General features: G+C 47.3%; 1 protein-coding gene across 1 annotated transcript; it reads right to left on the reverse strand.

Moving 5' to 3' along the window:
- Positions 1-12,386: 12,386 nt before the first annotated feature.
- Positions 12,387-13,271, reverse strand: LOC136474146 (uncharacterized). The gene is made up of 3 exons (XM_066471746.1): positions 13,023-13,271; positions 12,860-12,945; positions 12,387-12,784 (listed from the first exon to the last, which is right to left on the reverse strand). The coding sequence occupies exons 1-3, from the start codon at positions 13,117-13,119 to the stop codon at positions 12,401-12,403; spliced, it is 567 nt and encodes a 188-aa protein (XP_066327843.1). The 5' UTR covers positions 13,120-13,271; the 3' UTR covers positions 12,387-12,400.
- Between the last annotated feature and the right edge of the window lie 2,338 nt (positions 13,272-15,609).

Below are 15,609 nucleotides of genomic sequence, written 5' to 3' on the forward strand. Positions count from 1 at the left end.
CTGCAATCTGCATCGGCGATCTATTGTGTTCGAACCAGTCGAGCTGTTCGCAGCTTTGACAGATGAGACTGACAAACAACCGTGCGGCGCGACGTGCCCCGGTGCTACCGCCGTCCCGCGCGCGTCCGGGTTCAAACTTCAGAGAGCTCAGAGCCTGGTTGCGCGTTTGCGGATAGGGCTTCCGTGCAGCGTGCGGAAAACTCCGAGTTGTTGGCACGTTCCCTCCTCTCCGCGCGCTGTGCGGATTCGTGCAATGGCGGAGCGCACGCACGGGGAGCAGGGTGTCGAGTCGCCGTTGGAGCGGGCCGCGCCGTCTCTACGGTGACCTGTTTATCTCGGCGCGAGGCGCGAGGCCTGGCGGACGCTGCCCGGCTCCACTGGTCTGCTCCCGTTCAGATTTGTTTGCTGCGCGCCGTGCAGATTCTCAGAGAATCTGGCAGCGCCCGCGTACGTGCGCTGTGAGCCTGTGAGCGTACACCCACTCGGTTGGACTCCGACTCCGACTCCGACTCCGAAGACCGACGCTGCAAAGTGCAAAACAACCCGCCGTGTCGCGTGGGATCGCACGACGTCGGCGCTTTTGGAAACAACTCCTCGTGCAGTCCCTGCCCCTGCCAAACCTCTCCCGCTCGCCGTGCGGAATCGGGGAGTTCCGACGCGCGCACGGCTATTTTTGGTAACAGCTGCGGTTCGCGGGGCTAGTCGGATTCCGTCACCGAGTCGATTTCCCATCTCTAAGAGGAGATATGGAGTGCGTGCATAAATAGACCGGGAACGTGAGCGCGACATATGCGCGCCGCTCGCCTCCTGCCTTCTTTCTCCGCTCGCCGCCGCCACCAGCACACCACGCCACCGGGCTCCTCTGTTTTTCTCTCGCTAGCTCTCTCAGAGATGGAGATCATGGTGTTAGAATTGATCTCATCCGTCTTGACCCAACGGTCGAGACGGACCCCTTGACCATGTCCTGATCGGGGACGTCCAGCCATCTAGTGACTGGTGGGCCCCCGTCGCATAGTGCCTATAAAAAGGAGGTGGGGCAAACGGCTCAGGGTACGAGGTTCACCGCCGCCACAGCCCCACTGTCCTAACCCTAATCCGATCCAGAGGGTGGCACTGCCAGCGGCGGGAAGTACCACTGGACCACCGTAGCTCCACCCCGCCGGGACTCCGCCACCTCTACACCGTCACTGCCACACCGCCATGGACTCCTCGAGCTCATCCACCAAGCCCGACGGTCTGTACCTCTCCCTTTCTCCTCTCTCACTCTCTCTGGATCCATGTGTTCTAGTTCTTTCATACCGAATGGAAGTCAAAATACCCATTGATCTACTCCTAGTCGATCCAAAAGAGTTAACAATGGTATCAGAGCGAGTTGCAAGGTGTAGATCACGGCACTGGGCAAAGAAAAGAAAAGAACGGAGCTAGATCCGATTCGGATCGAAAGAAAAGAAATACAAAGGGTTCATCGAACCCTAAACCCTAATCGGGTGAAGAAACGGGGAAAGAAGGGGTCTCGATTTCGAAAAGTATTCGAACCCTAACCCTAACCCACGTGGGGAAGAAGAACAGACTCTAACCCTAGCTGGGTGAAGATGGAAGGGGCTCCGCTTCAAGACCGCTTGATCCGAACCCTAAACCCGTGACCAGATCTCAGGGCAAAGAAAAGAAGAGAAAAGAAAGAGAAACGAACTTCGGTTCGGAGAAAATGAAACCCTAACTTCGATCCCCACACTGCAAATCGGTTCAATTCGAACACAAAAGAGAACCAAAAAGGAAGGGGAAAAGGAAGAGAGAACCTCGCCGTCGTAAAGACCGACACGCGGGGAAAAGAACGCCGAGCCAGGGCGCTGCTCGTCGGGCTCCGACCAAAGAGGCGCCACGGCCAGGCCGCTCGACGGCGGCGCGCTCACCCACTGGGGAGCGCACGGCGCCATGGCTTCCGCTCCACCGTCGTTGCTCTCGCCCTCTCAGTCGGTGGCTGGCTCCTGCTGCGCTGCGAAGAGAGAGCGGAGTGAGGCGAAGAGAGAGAGAGGGCCGAAGAGAATGAGGTTAGGGTTTCCTCGGGCGCGCGTGGGGTCGGCGTTTTATCCGAGCGAAATGCGTGCTCGGCCGTCGGATCTGGACGGATGGCCGAGATCAAATGGGCCGTTTCGCGGCCTAGGCGGGATTGAGCTTTCCCGGCCCAGGCCCAGGTTGCGGCCTGGGCGCGGGGAGGAAGGCGCGCGCGTAGCGGTGGTGGGCCGCGCGCTGCTGTAGTATCTGGGCCGAGCGCGTGAGCAGCTGGGCCGCGCGCGCTGCTGTAGCTGGGCTCCGGGCTACACAGTGCTGGACCGGGCCAGAATGCATAGTGATGATTAAGAATTGTTTTATTATTTTTCAGAAGCAAATTTTGATGATTTCATTCAAAGAATGATTTAAAATCTCTGATAATTTTGCACCAACGTGTTAGAATTTTCAAAGAGTAGAAAAGTACAGAAAAATGCTTTTGAAAAGTAGGAAATTTTTTTTGTCAAGTTTCCGCTGCAAAGTTAAAAGTTTATTGTCTTCTCATTTGAAGAGCAGTTATAGTTATTCAGTAAATGATGGAAAGTTTATCCTCCAGTTAAAATTGGAACCAACTGAAAATTTTTTAATTGGAGGAATAGTCAGTTGATAGTTTAGATAAATTATAATATTGTTATTTTCTGACCAACGTTGATGATAACAATATTATAAGTTTATTTATGAGTTTAAATTTAAAGTTAAATTATGGTATTGTTATTTTTTGACCAACGTTGATGATAACAATATTATAATTTTATGAGTTTTATGATTAAAGTTTAAATCTCTGATGAATTTTGCATCAAAGTGACCAATTTTCAGAGAATAGATAAAGATCAAGGAATGCTCTTAAACTAGAGAAATGTATTTTCATGTTTCCGCTGCAATGAAGTTGATTGTCTTCTAATTAAATTCGAACCAACGGAAGAATTTAATTTTGAGGAGCAGTTCTATGTTTTTAAGATTATTGAATTTCTATACGTTAATTCCATTTCTTCCCAACGGTGATGTGGAATTAATGTAGAAGAATGATGTTTTATTCTATTTCTGCCCAACGGTGATATAGAATAGAACATAAAGATTTCAAAGTTTAATGAGCATTATTGTTAAATATTTTTTTCAGACAAAAGATCTCTATGCTTTTATTCTTGGAAGTAGTAAAAGAAATGAGCTGGGTACTTGTGACTCAGATGATGAAATGCCTAAAGGCAAGTTATGTATGAAAAAATGCCATTGCTTAAGGGACTGTGTTCTCTTTAAAGAATTGCTTCAAAAGAAAAGAATTCTAGGATATTGATCCAAGAAAAGAGATAGATCAATGATAGTCTTCATTGAGAAATGTCTTTTATGTACTCTCTATGAAGAAGAACTTATTTTCAGTTTCACTTATGAGAGTTGTAAAAGTCATATACATGGATTAAACATGTGTGTTAAAAGAATATTCGGATTTATTTCTGAATTTGATGATTGAACACGAGCCAATCCTGACAATTATGTCCGTTCAAGGGAATTATCTCGCATGGCGAAAAAAGATGTGATAGTATCCGCATGGCGGAAAAAAGATTGAGAAAATATCCGCATGGCGGGGTGAAGTTGGCATAGTACATATGTTAACCAATTCTGCATGGCGGGAGAGTTTGGCATAGTACTTATCCTGCATGGCGGGAGAAGGATATGATGACTCATGTGCTCTAAGTATATTCCGCACATGGAGAGAAGTTTGGGGTAGCTCTTATGCTATCCTAGAATTGACCGTACACTCTGATTGTGTCATGGTCATTAAGTACTTAATGAGTTTAAGAACAAAAAAAAGTTGCATGTGAACCAAAAGATAAGAATGATATGCAAGCGTGACTTACAGAAGTATCGATAATAATAGACTATATTGAGTTTTGAAGTATAATGAGGAAAATGTACTCCCATACAAATTTTGTTTGCATGATGTAATCATGTGGATGAAGTAAGTAATCAAAGTTTCCTCATTCATAAGAGTTCTGAATATTTCGAAATTATGGTAGAAAAGTTCATACCATATTTCGAGGGGGAGAAATGTAAGATTAAGAAAGATACTTTCCCATACTTCAGATAATGCAATGCATACTATGCATTGAAGGTAAAAGTGATCTATAAAAGATGAATGTGATCGTTGAGGGAGTAAGACGGTCATAATAACGATACCCCTAAAGTAAAGAAATAGCTAAATTCCTAAACCTTTTACAGTTCCGATAGGAAGATAGTATAGTCGACTAGTATTCATACTGGACGAGTTCAGAGTTATCAAGGTGGTGCTAAACGCGCCATATGAGTTTTTAGCAGATTAAACCCAAAATTAGAAATTTGAAGATACACCATCTTTACAGAAGATGGAGTAATCTGAGGGAGCATGGTATGTACATACCTAAGACTTGAATAGAAGTGTGATTACATATCCACTACAGTGTTTTAGAGCAACAAATTGCTTAATATATATTGATGTTGTATGACATATACAACACCTGTTGTTAGCTTTTAAAGAAGTGTCGATACGGGACCCACAGGATACCCCGCAAGGGAGAGAGAAGATCTAGTTCAACTAGGATTCTTCCCATGTAAATCTTAGTAGTAGAACTATCAAGTAATCCTACTAGGAAATCTCATTGTAAACCGACTAGGACTCTGGCCTCCTGACTATATAAAGGAGGGCAATGCTCCTGTCAAAGAGAGAGAACAGAGCAGATCATAATCAATCCAACGCAAAGGCTAAGGCCGACTGGACGTAAGGTTATTACTCGATCTACGATCGAGGGCCTGAACCAGGATAAATCGGCTGTCTCTTGCGTAAACCATCGAGTTCGGCATACGCCGAAGCCCGAACATACTGCCCCGGGTACCCCCGTGGCAGGCTATCGGTGGTAAAACATCGACAGCTGGCGCGCCAGGTAGGGGCTTTCGGCGACTTTGCTTCCGAGAGCTCGATGGACCTCGACAACATAATTTTCCCGACGGGATCAACTTTCATCTTCGGCTCATGGATCTGCGAGGCAGACAACAACGGCAAGCTTCAAAGCCATCTCCTCGAAGATCCAGATCATCTAAAAGAAGTTCCTATTTCAACAACTGCAACGGATCAGCTCACCAGAAGATTCGCGCAGCTCATAGTATCCGAGTCAAATCGGATTTCACGACCACTCGTATCCGATTCGAATTCAAGCTCCAAGGCGAAGTTTTATCCGAGTGCTTTCAAGAAACCGAGTTCTTTTTTGGCAAGATTCCAGAGCACAACCCAAAACAACTCGGATTACCCCCAGAATTCTCTCAAGAAGTCGAGTTCTTTTCCATTTGGGCTCGACAACATGACAAAATCCTATCAGGGACAGGTCGAAAGATTTTTCAATCCAAGATTCGGGATACCACTGACAGGAGCTCAGGAGGGTCTCGTGCTAACGATAACATCGCAGGACTGTATCATCCACTGGCCGGATTCCGTTCCTGAGGGTAGCGGAACCCAACTAGTCGGCACAACAACAACAGCTATTTTACCTTACCAAGAAGGAGACTCGATCTACGACACCGAGGCATCCACTAAAGTTATCAGCGACTCCGACAGCATGAAAACTAACGCCAATAACAGAACGACTCATGCACGAGAAGTGCTCATGGTTCGACGACCGCGGTCACCATTAAATCCCCCGGAAGCACCCGATGTCAGATCATCAGATGAATCAGAATCCAACATATCACCCTTTGCCCAGGGCTACGACGGAGAAACAGATAGTCAGAAACAAGCTAGAGAAAGAAAAAACAAGTTGAAGCAAGGGCGCCAACACCGTGCTAGGCAGCGCAGGGAAGCTTGGATCAGATACGAGTCAGAATTGGCTGAGTACGACAAAAGAAAATCGCAACGAGAAGTCGAAGGAAGACGCACGGCGAATACGCCTTACGATAAGATTCGAGAAGCATTAGAAGAACTCGGAGCAACTTCGCATCCTGGTGAGAAGTATGAACAGCTCCAGGACTTGCTCCGATCGACAATCCCGAGAACGCATGAAGAGAAAGCTCGATCAAGACTACCCGCCAGATCAACAACCCACCGGCAAGAAGATCAAAATCAAAGGAAATCCGCTTTCGAAAGACTTGGGCCGGGTGGAAGCCATGACGGAGGAAGTAGGAAGGAACATAATCAAGGCCACCGATTTGAACAACTAAGGAAGACTAGGAGCAGGGTACCTACCCAGACAACCTCGCAAGATTGTTCCCATCAGAACAACAGTTGGCCAGAGGAAGGCGCCGAATCTGAATTCAAAGAAACCAAGGCACACGACAGGTTCCCCTGCTTCGCGAACAGGCTCGCATTGGTGCGATTACCTCACAAATTCAAACCGTCTAATCACTCCAAGTATGATGGCAAAACTGAACCAAAGCAATGGCTCAGAATATATTCACAATCAATTGAACTAGCCGGAGGAGACGACGATATCAAAACCCTTTTCTTCCCCATGGCACTGGAGGCCATGCCCCTCCAATGGTTCGATAAACTAAATCCAGGATCTATCAGAAATTGGGAGGATTTGCAAAGAGCTTTTTGTGAGAATTTCGCAGGAATCATTACACACCCAATCACTCATGCAGAACTAAAAGGACTCAAGCAAAAGGGAGGTGAAAGTCTTAGAAACTACTATCGACGATTCGGCGAACTACGAGCTCAAGTGCATGACATAACCGAACGAGAAGTAATTGAAGCTTTCTCTCACGGAATCATGGCTAGATGGCAATTTCAAGACTTCTGCAAAGAAAATCCGAGAAACAATGAAGAATTCAGACGTACAGTAGAAAAGATGATTACTGCAGAAGAAAAAACACGAGAGAGGTTCCCGGACAGAAGCAACCAAGACAACCCGGACAAGCAAAATCACCGAAATAGCAGACATCAAGAAAGAAAACGTAGACCAGACAATACTGTGGCAATGGCCGACAAATCAAAGAAGTTTCCCAAACCCAGAAGATATGATGACATTGAAAACATACGTTGCCCATTGCACCCTAGTGGGAGGCACACCATCGGAAATTGCTACACTTTCAATGATCGATACACAAGAAAAGATAGTAAGGAAAACACCAAAGAGGACAATCAGAAAAGAGAAGAAGACAACCACGAGGACAAAGGATTCCAAAAACCCAGGGGAACGGTAGCAGTGATTTTCTCAGGGGCTCCGGATTGCAGAAGCAAACATCAAGAAAAACTAGCACTGCGGACCATTATGACAGCAGAACCGGCTACACCAAGATACCTCAATTGGTCACAGTATCCTATCCAATTTACCAGAGAAGACCAATGGACTAGCGTGGGAAACGCAGGCCATTATCCACTGGTTCTAGATCCGACTATTGCTGGTATGACCGTCACCAAAGTACTAATCGATGGAGGAGCTGGACTTAACATCATCTTTTCAGAAACTCTAAGGAAAATGGGACTACAACTCGCCGGGATGATTACGCCAACAAGCACACCTTTTTACGGAATAGTACCCGGCAAAGCAGCCATGCCACTCGGACAAATTACTTTACCTGTTACCTTTGGAACTCCTTCAAACTACCGAACAGAGTTTATCAAATTTGAAGTCGCCGACTTCGATTCATCATATCATGCAATCCTCGGACGTCCAGCACTGGCCAAATTCATGGCAATACCACATTATCCGTACTTACTGCTTAAGATGCCAGGACCCAACGGTATCCTTTCTCTTCGAAGCGATTTAAAGCGCGCTTTTGACTGCGACGTTCAGGCGATCCAAATTGCAGCTAAAGCGCAAGCCGACAATGGAAGAAAAGAAATAGCCGCAATCGCTGCAGAAACAAGCCAAGAAGAATTAGAAATACCGGCTAAAAAGCCCAGCATCATCGCACCACCAAAAGAAGCCGACGTCAAGCAAATCGACTTAGGCACAGGCGATACCTCCAAGACAGCAACTATCAGTGCTCACCTCTCGGCAAAATAGGAACTCGCGCTCACCAACTTTCTTCGGGACAACAAAGATATCTTCGCTTGGAAGCCAGCCGACATGCCAGGAGTCCCAAGGGAGTTGGCTGAGCACAGAATTGATGTTAACAAAAGCTCCAAACCTGTAAAACAACGGCTACGACGATTCTCACCCGACAAGAAGGCAGCAATTAAAAAGGAAATAACAAAACTGATGGCAGCCGGATTCATCAAGGAGATCCTTCATCCAGATTGGCTAGCAAACCCGGTCCTTGTACAGAAGAAAAACACGGACGAGTGGCGTATGTGCGTCGATTACACAGATCTCAACAAACATTGCCCAAAAGATCCGTTCGGGCTACCACGCATTGACCAGATAGTTGACTCGACAGCAGGATCTGCGCTATTATCTTTTCTCGATTGCTATTCAGGATATCACCAGATCGCACTAAAAGAAGAAGACCAGAGCAAGACATCTTTCATCACCCCGTTTGGTGCCTACTGCTACAAGACCATGTCGTTTGGACTAAAGAACGCTGGCGCCACGTACCAAAGAGCTATCCAGACTTGCCTTGGGAATCAAATCGGTGAAAATGTGGAGGCATACGTGGACGATGTGGTGGTGAAAACAAAGAACCCAGACACTCTAATTGAAGATTTAAAGCAAACCTTCGAAAACTTGAAGAAATGGAGATGGAAATTGAACCCAAATAAATGTGTATTTGGAGTTCCCTCAGGACAACTACTCGGATTTTTGGTCAGTCAGCGCGGGATCGAAGCCAGCACCAAGCAAATTCGAGCTATAACAGAAATGGGCCCACCTAGAAGTGTCAAAGATGTGCAGAAACTAACAGGATGCATGGCGGCCCTCAACCGTTTCATATCAAGACTCGGCGAAAAGGGGTTACCTTTCTTTAAACTACTAAAGAAGACAGACAAGTTCGAGTGGACAATAGAGGCCGACGAAGCTTTCAAAAAACTTAAAGAATACCTCACTTCATCGCCTATCCTGACACCTCCAAAGAAAGATGAAGATATGATGCTATATATTGCGGCAACTCCTACCGTAATCAGCACAGCAATAGTCATAGAAAGAGAAGAACAAGGGCGCGTGTATAAAGTGCAACGTCCCGTATACTACATCAGCGAAGTACTGTCAGAATCCAAAATCCGGTACCCGCATGTACAAAAACTACTCTACGCTCTACTCATTACCTCACGGAAGCTTCGCCACTATTTCGAAAGCCACAAGATTACCGTGGTGACAGATTTTCCACTCGGAGACATCCTACACAATAAAGATGCCACGGGGCGCATATCCAAGTGGGCAGTTGAAATTGGAGCTCTTGACATCAATTTCACCCCACGGAAAGCAATCAAATCTCAAGCCCTCGCCGATTTCGTGGCCGAATGGACAGAGATTCAACAGCCTTTATCAGATACAATCCTTGACCACTGGAAGATGTACTTTGACGGATCACTCAAACTAGGCGGGGCCGGTGCAGGCGTTCTCCTCATTTCTCCAGAAGGAAAACAACTCAAGTACGTCCTTCAGATATTATGGCAAGCTACAAATAACGAAGCAGAATATGAAGCCCTCATCCACGGGCTACGAGTGGCGATTACCCTCGGAATAAAAAGATTACTCGTATACGGCGATTCAGCAGTGGTCATCAACCAAGTCAACAAAGATTGGGATTGCACCAAAGAAAACATGGGTGCTTATTGTGCTGAAATACGGAAACTTGAAAAACATTTCCAAGGATTAGAAATTTTACACGTCCTACGCGATTCCAACATTGCAGCAGATGTCCTTGCCAAGCTCGGATCAGACAGAGCAAAAGTTCCACCCGGCGTATTCATAGAAGAGCTATCAGTTCCCTCTATCAAACAACCCGGTGAAACAACACATGAAATTCAGGCTAAAGGCGTTCAGATCTTGATAATCAACACTTCATGGACCCAAGTTTTCATTGACTATATCAAAGAAAATAAACTGCCAGCAGATAAAGCAGAGGCCACACAAGTTGTTCGCAGAAGCAAAAACTACGTTCTAGTAGGGGATAAACTCTACAGAAGAGCAGCATCATCAGGAGTACTACTAAAATGTGTCTCATTTGAAGAAGGCAAAGAAATCCTAGATGAAATACACTCAGGTTGCTGTGGAAATCATGCCGCTTCAAGGACACTGGTTGGCAAAGCATTTCGCACCGGATTCTACTGGCCAACCGCTTTGAAAGACGCAGAAGAGCTTGTCAAAAATGCAAAGGTTGCCAAATGTTTGCAAGACAAGCCCACGTACCAGCTCACAATCTTATCTGCATCCCACCCGCTTGGCCTTTTTCCTGCTGGGGGCTAGATCAAGTAGGACCCCTGAAAAAAGCAAAAGGCGGCTTCGAGTACATCTTCGTAGCAATCGACAAATTCACCAAGTGGATTGAATACAAACCACTCGCGAAGTACAGCGCAACCAAAGCAGTCGAGTTCATCCAAGACATTATGCACCGCTTCGGCATGCCCAATCGAATCATCACAGATCTAGGCTCCCCTTTCACAGCTACAGAATTCAAGGGCTGGGCACAAGACTGTGGTTTCAGTATAGACTATGCGTCTGTTGCACATCCAGAGGCCAACGGACAAGTAGAAAGGGCTAATGGACTCATACTAGCCGGATTAAAGCCAAGATTATACGAAGAACTAGTGGACTATGGGTCCAAATGGATTGAAGAATTACCGAAAGTAGTATGGGGACTACGAACTCAAATAAGCAGAGCAACAGGCTACTCACCTTTCTTCCTAGTTTACGGGTCAGAGGCCGTACTGCCCGCCGACTTGATCTGGACATCCCCAAAGATAGAGCAATACGATGAAGGAGAAGCGGAACACACAAGAAGATTAGAACTCGACAGCTCAGAAGAAATCAGAGTAAACGCTACCCTCCAATCAGCCAGATACCTACAAGGTTTAAGACGGCATTACAACAAGAGTACCCAACCTCGATCACTACAAGTCGGAGACTTAGTACTAAGAAGGATACAGAAGACTGACGGACGACATAAGCTACTCAGTCCATGGGAAGGTCCCTTCATTGTCACAAAAGTCACCGGACCAGGCACATACAAGTTAATAACCGAAGATGGAAAAGAAGTCAGCAATACATGGCACATCAGCCAGCTAAGAAGATTCTACGCGTAGAAACAACTCAAGAAAAAACAGATATGCAAGCCACAAGGGACCAACGTTCACAATCGACGAAAAGCAATACTCTTCAACAACATATGTAGTAGTTTATACTCATGATCAATAAAGATGGCATTCATCCACAGCATGTCTTGTCATGACCTTCAACGAGTTGTTTTCACGAAACAAAAAGCAAAATGGCTGAAAACATGCCTGAGCATCCCGGCCGAGAGCAAAATAGCTGAAAAAACGCTTGAGCCCGCCGATGAGGGTAGCTAAAAGCTAACACCCGAAACAAAAAAGCAAAATGGCTGAAAACATGCCTGAGCATCCCGGCCGAGAGCAAAATAGCTGAAAAAACGCTTGAGCCCGCCGATGAGGGTAGCTAAAAGCTAACACCCGAAACAAAAAAAGCAAAATGGCTGAAAACATGCCTGAGCATCCCGGCCGAGAGCAAAATAGCTGAAAAAAACGCTTGAGCCCGCCGATGAGGGTAGCTAAAAGCTAACACCCGAAACAAAAAAGCAAAATGGCTGAAAACATGCCTGAGCATCCCGGCCGAGAGCAAAATAGCTGAAAAAAACTGCTTGAGCCCGCCGATGAGGGTAGCTAAAAGCTAACACCCGAAACAAAAAAGCAAAATGGCTGAAAACATGCCTGAGCATCCCGGCCGAGAGCAAAATAGCTGAAAAAAACGCTTGAGCTCGCCGATGAGGGTAGCTAAAAGCTAACACCCGAAACAAAAAGCAAAATGGCTGAGTCGACCGAAATTTAACTTCAAAAGACCCTCCAGCACTTCGTTCCGAAAAGCAAGAGGCTCGGGGGCTACATCCAGATAGGAATACTTTTTGCCTCGGAAAAGCACAAGCGCCACTCAAGAAAGCACTCGGATGCCGAAGTTTGCCAAGGCAACATTCTATACCGAGTCGTTTTACATAGCGCAGGCGAAAGGTTGTTAACGCAAAGATCTACATCTAACAAGTCATAGCACGGACAAAGCACTCGACGGATCACAAAGGAGGAAGAAAAGAAAAGTACTCGACAAATCGAGGGGTCTCGTCAGAATAACGCACAGAGTTGTTTTGCGGAGCAGAGACGGGAACAGGACAAAGTACTCAGCAAGTCAAGTAACTTCAACCGCACCCAGGCAAAGAATACATCAACAAAAATAAAGAATCTTCATTTAAAAAGGAGTGTAATATTACAAGGGGATGCTCAATCGAGTCAGGCGTTGTCATCAGAAAGGGAAATGTCAATATTTAGACTGTCTACAACCCTACTGGCTAGACCTTCGACCTCAGACTCCATCCTCTCAACGGCGTCAAGATATTCTTGGCTTTCAGCTTCTTCTGCTATCTTGGAGAGAGGCGCCTCTGGAGCAAGGACCCGGACCTGGGCCAGCACATTCTTGGTACATACTTGGGCACACCTCTTCGCGAACTCTTGGAAACGAGTCGGAATCCGGGGAATGAACTGCGCCCAAGATTGCCCGTCATCCGCTGGAGTCCGGAGGACATCGGCTACTGAACGAAAAGATTTCCACAAAACATTCCAATTCTCAGTAGCCGTCGCCAGCTTCCCGGACAAGCCTTCAATAGTTTTTTGGGCCTGCACAAGATCTCTGTCAGCTCCGCGCCTAATCAGCTTAGCAAGGGCGAGTTCTTCCTCAGCATGAGTAATTACCTCCTCAGCTCTATTATGACTAGAACGGACAAGGGCCCTCATTTCATCAATACTCTCCGAGAGCTTCTGCTTCTCAACTCGGAGAGCTAGACAGGACACCCAAGAACAAGTCAGCGGAAAAAGAAGTCAAAATACAAGAAGAAACAGGCAGAACCCGCGGCACCTTTGCATTCATTCTTCGCAGACTCCACCGCAGCATCTCTCTGTTTCTCCGTCTCCACTACCCGGGCGCGAAGGGCTTTCTCCTCCTTTTGGTGCATTTGACGCTCCGTCTCCAACTCAGCCCGGAGGAGGTCAAGATCGGCTTTCAGAGCGTCCACCTCCGAAGACAACTTCCTCTCATTTTCAGATGAGAAAAAGAAGCCAGAATGATCACGAGAGAAAGACTGAGCAAAAAGAGGCAAAGAGAAACAAGGCGTAAGGATAGAAGAAAAACAAGCATGCAAAAGAGGAGTGGCAGTAAAACCTACCTGGAGCTTTTCACCAAAAGAAGTCGCGAGGGTCGACAAGCTCCCCCAGGCTACGGTCAGCTCCGATAACCGATGAGTGGCATCGAACTGTTGCACCACGTCACCAGAAAAGGAGGGGCCGCCGAAGCAAGAGAAGGGGAAGGAGAGGCCGGCTGGGGCGAAGAAGGAACGACCAAAGCAACCTCCAGGGAAGCCGGAGCCAAACCCTCAGAAGGACCCGGCGCGACGGCCACAGTTACCTCCGGAGCGACCAAGTCCGCAACTCCGCCAGGTAGCTCTGAAGCCCCCGCGGCGACTTCATCAACAGAATGTTGTGAGTCTCGAGGCTCGGAACTCGTTGGCACGGCGGGAGGCAGAGAAGAAGTCGATGAAGAAATTAGAGAAGACGAAACACTGAAAAGTGATAAAAGGAAGCACCAATAAAAACCAGAGGAAGGAAGATAAAAGCCAAAAAGATAAAGCTAGAATCTACTCACCCGACTACTTTTTTCTTCGCGAAGCCAAGAGAAAGCCTCGCAGGGGGAACCACGACGGCGAAGACGTCCCCGCCACCCGGCGACGGGAGCGGGACAGCCGACAACGGAGCCGCGGAAGAAGCCGGGGCTGGAGCCGTGGAAGAACTCCGCACCGAGGAGCGGTACAGCTCGGGACAGAGGCAACCAAAGAACTCGACACCGGAGCTTCAGAAGAAGTCGGCGCAGGAGCCTCGGAAGAACTCACACCCGACCTCCGATTACTTCAAAAAGTTCAAGACTAAAATTCAAAACAAAGAGGAGAAATTCAATGCAACAAGAATATGAAAAACAACTCACCGCCGCATGATGAGGGGGACTTCATCATCCTCTTCTTCCTCAGCCAACGAAACCAGAGCACCTGCTGAAAAGGAGATGAAAAGTACTCGGTTCAAGAGAGAAACATGAAAATAAAAGAACAAAGAGTATTAAATGTGCTCACCTAAGAGCATGCTAGCAACAACTGGAGTACCTGAGGGAGTACTTGGTTTGCGAGGCTTCTTGGAGACAGGCAAGCCAGATGAAGACCCGTCCATTCGCCCCCTCTTCGGGACACTGCGAGGACCAGCGAGGGACTAGACGAGGAACATATTCTTCATATACATCAACAAATCTGAAAGAAACCCCTAGGAAGGGCTGTAAAGGTTTGAGACTTACTAATTGCAGAAGTACCAGCTAGACGATCCCCAGTCTCCGCCACGGCAGGGAGAACATCAAGGGGGATCGGATCGACAAAGTTCCGCCCAAGCTCCTGCGAAAAAAGATAAAACACCGAGACAAGGAAAAGCTAAGCAAGAACGGATGCAGCAAGAGTACATAAAGAACTCAAACAAAAAGATAGACAACTCACAGCTGGGGGCGGGTTGATGGCCGAGAACTCAGAGACGGCAGGAGGAATGACGCTCACTCCTTTCAGCATCTTCTGGAGGCGCTCGAGTACCTCCTCACCGGTCAGCTCAAGAGCTGGGACCATGCGTGAAGGATCCTCGGCCCCAGAATACTCAAAGCCGAGATGCTCCCGCTCTTTCAAAGGCTGAACCCGGCGACGAAGGAAGCTTGAAACAATACCAAAGCCGGTCAAACCCTGCTGTTTCAGCATGCTAATCCTATCAAGGAGTGGCTGGATCGCTTGAATCTCAGCAGGTGACTCAAGCTTCTTGTCCCATCGGTCATTCACCACAGGACCAGATCCGGAGTGAACGACAAGAGAAGGGATCAAATTGGCAGCGTAGAACCACTCGGCACGCCAATCTTTGACAGAATCAACCAGGTCATAATCAAAAAACTTAATTTTGAGACCCTGGCGAAACTGAATCCCGCAACCGCCGAGGGCGCTGGTTTCTTCACGGCGGGGTTGAGGTTTCAGACGAAAGAAAAAGCGAAAAAGAGATAGAGAAGGAGGGATCCCAAGGAAGGCTTCACAAAGGTGAACAAAAACAGAAAGATGGAGAACGGCATTGGGGGTTAGATGGTTCAGACTAACCCCGAAATAACCAAGAAACTGATGAAGGAAGGCGGAAGCAGGAAGACAAAGTCCAGCACGGACAAAGGAAACAAAAAGGACAATCTCACCTAGGACCCGGAGCCGGAACCCGATGCTCGCCCGGAACTCTCCATTCAGCGATGACTTTGCTTTGGATCAAGCCGTCGCTAACGAGCTCGCGCAGCTGGTCTTCGCTTGTTGTTGGAGCCGGCCAAACCTTCTGAGCTGCCCTCATGGCCACGAAACTCCTGGTTTTCAATCAAAGACAGGGATGACTCCTCGTCC

This window comes from Miscanthus floridulus, chromosome 8 (genome assembly GCF_019320115.1).
Source record: "Miscanthus floridulus cultivar M001 chromosome 8, ASM1932011v1, whole genome shotgun sequence".
NCBI classification, from domain to species: domain Eukaryota; kingdom Viridiplantae; phylum Streptophyta; class Magnoliopsida; order Poales; family Poaceae; genus Miscanthus; species Miscanthus floridulus.

What these genes read in the sequence shown, in the direction of transcription:
- LOC136474146 (XM_066471746.1), bottom strand. Translation starts at nt 13,119, where the DNA reads ATGCACCAAAAGGAGGAGAAAGCCCTTCGCGCCCGGGTAGTGGAGACG. An exon ending in TGCGAAGAATGAATGCAAAG is followed by an intron (nt 12,946 to 13,022) that starts GTGCCGCGGGTT and finishes TGTCCTGTCTAG; the next exon opens with CTCTCCGAGTTGAGAAGCAG. An exon ending in GTCATAATAGAGCTGAGGAG is followed by an intron (nt 12,785 to 12,859) that starts GTAATTACTCAT and finishes GATCTTGTGCAG; the next exon opens with GCCCAAAAAACTATTGAAGG.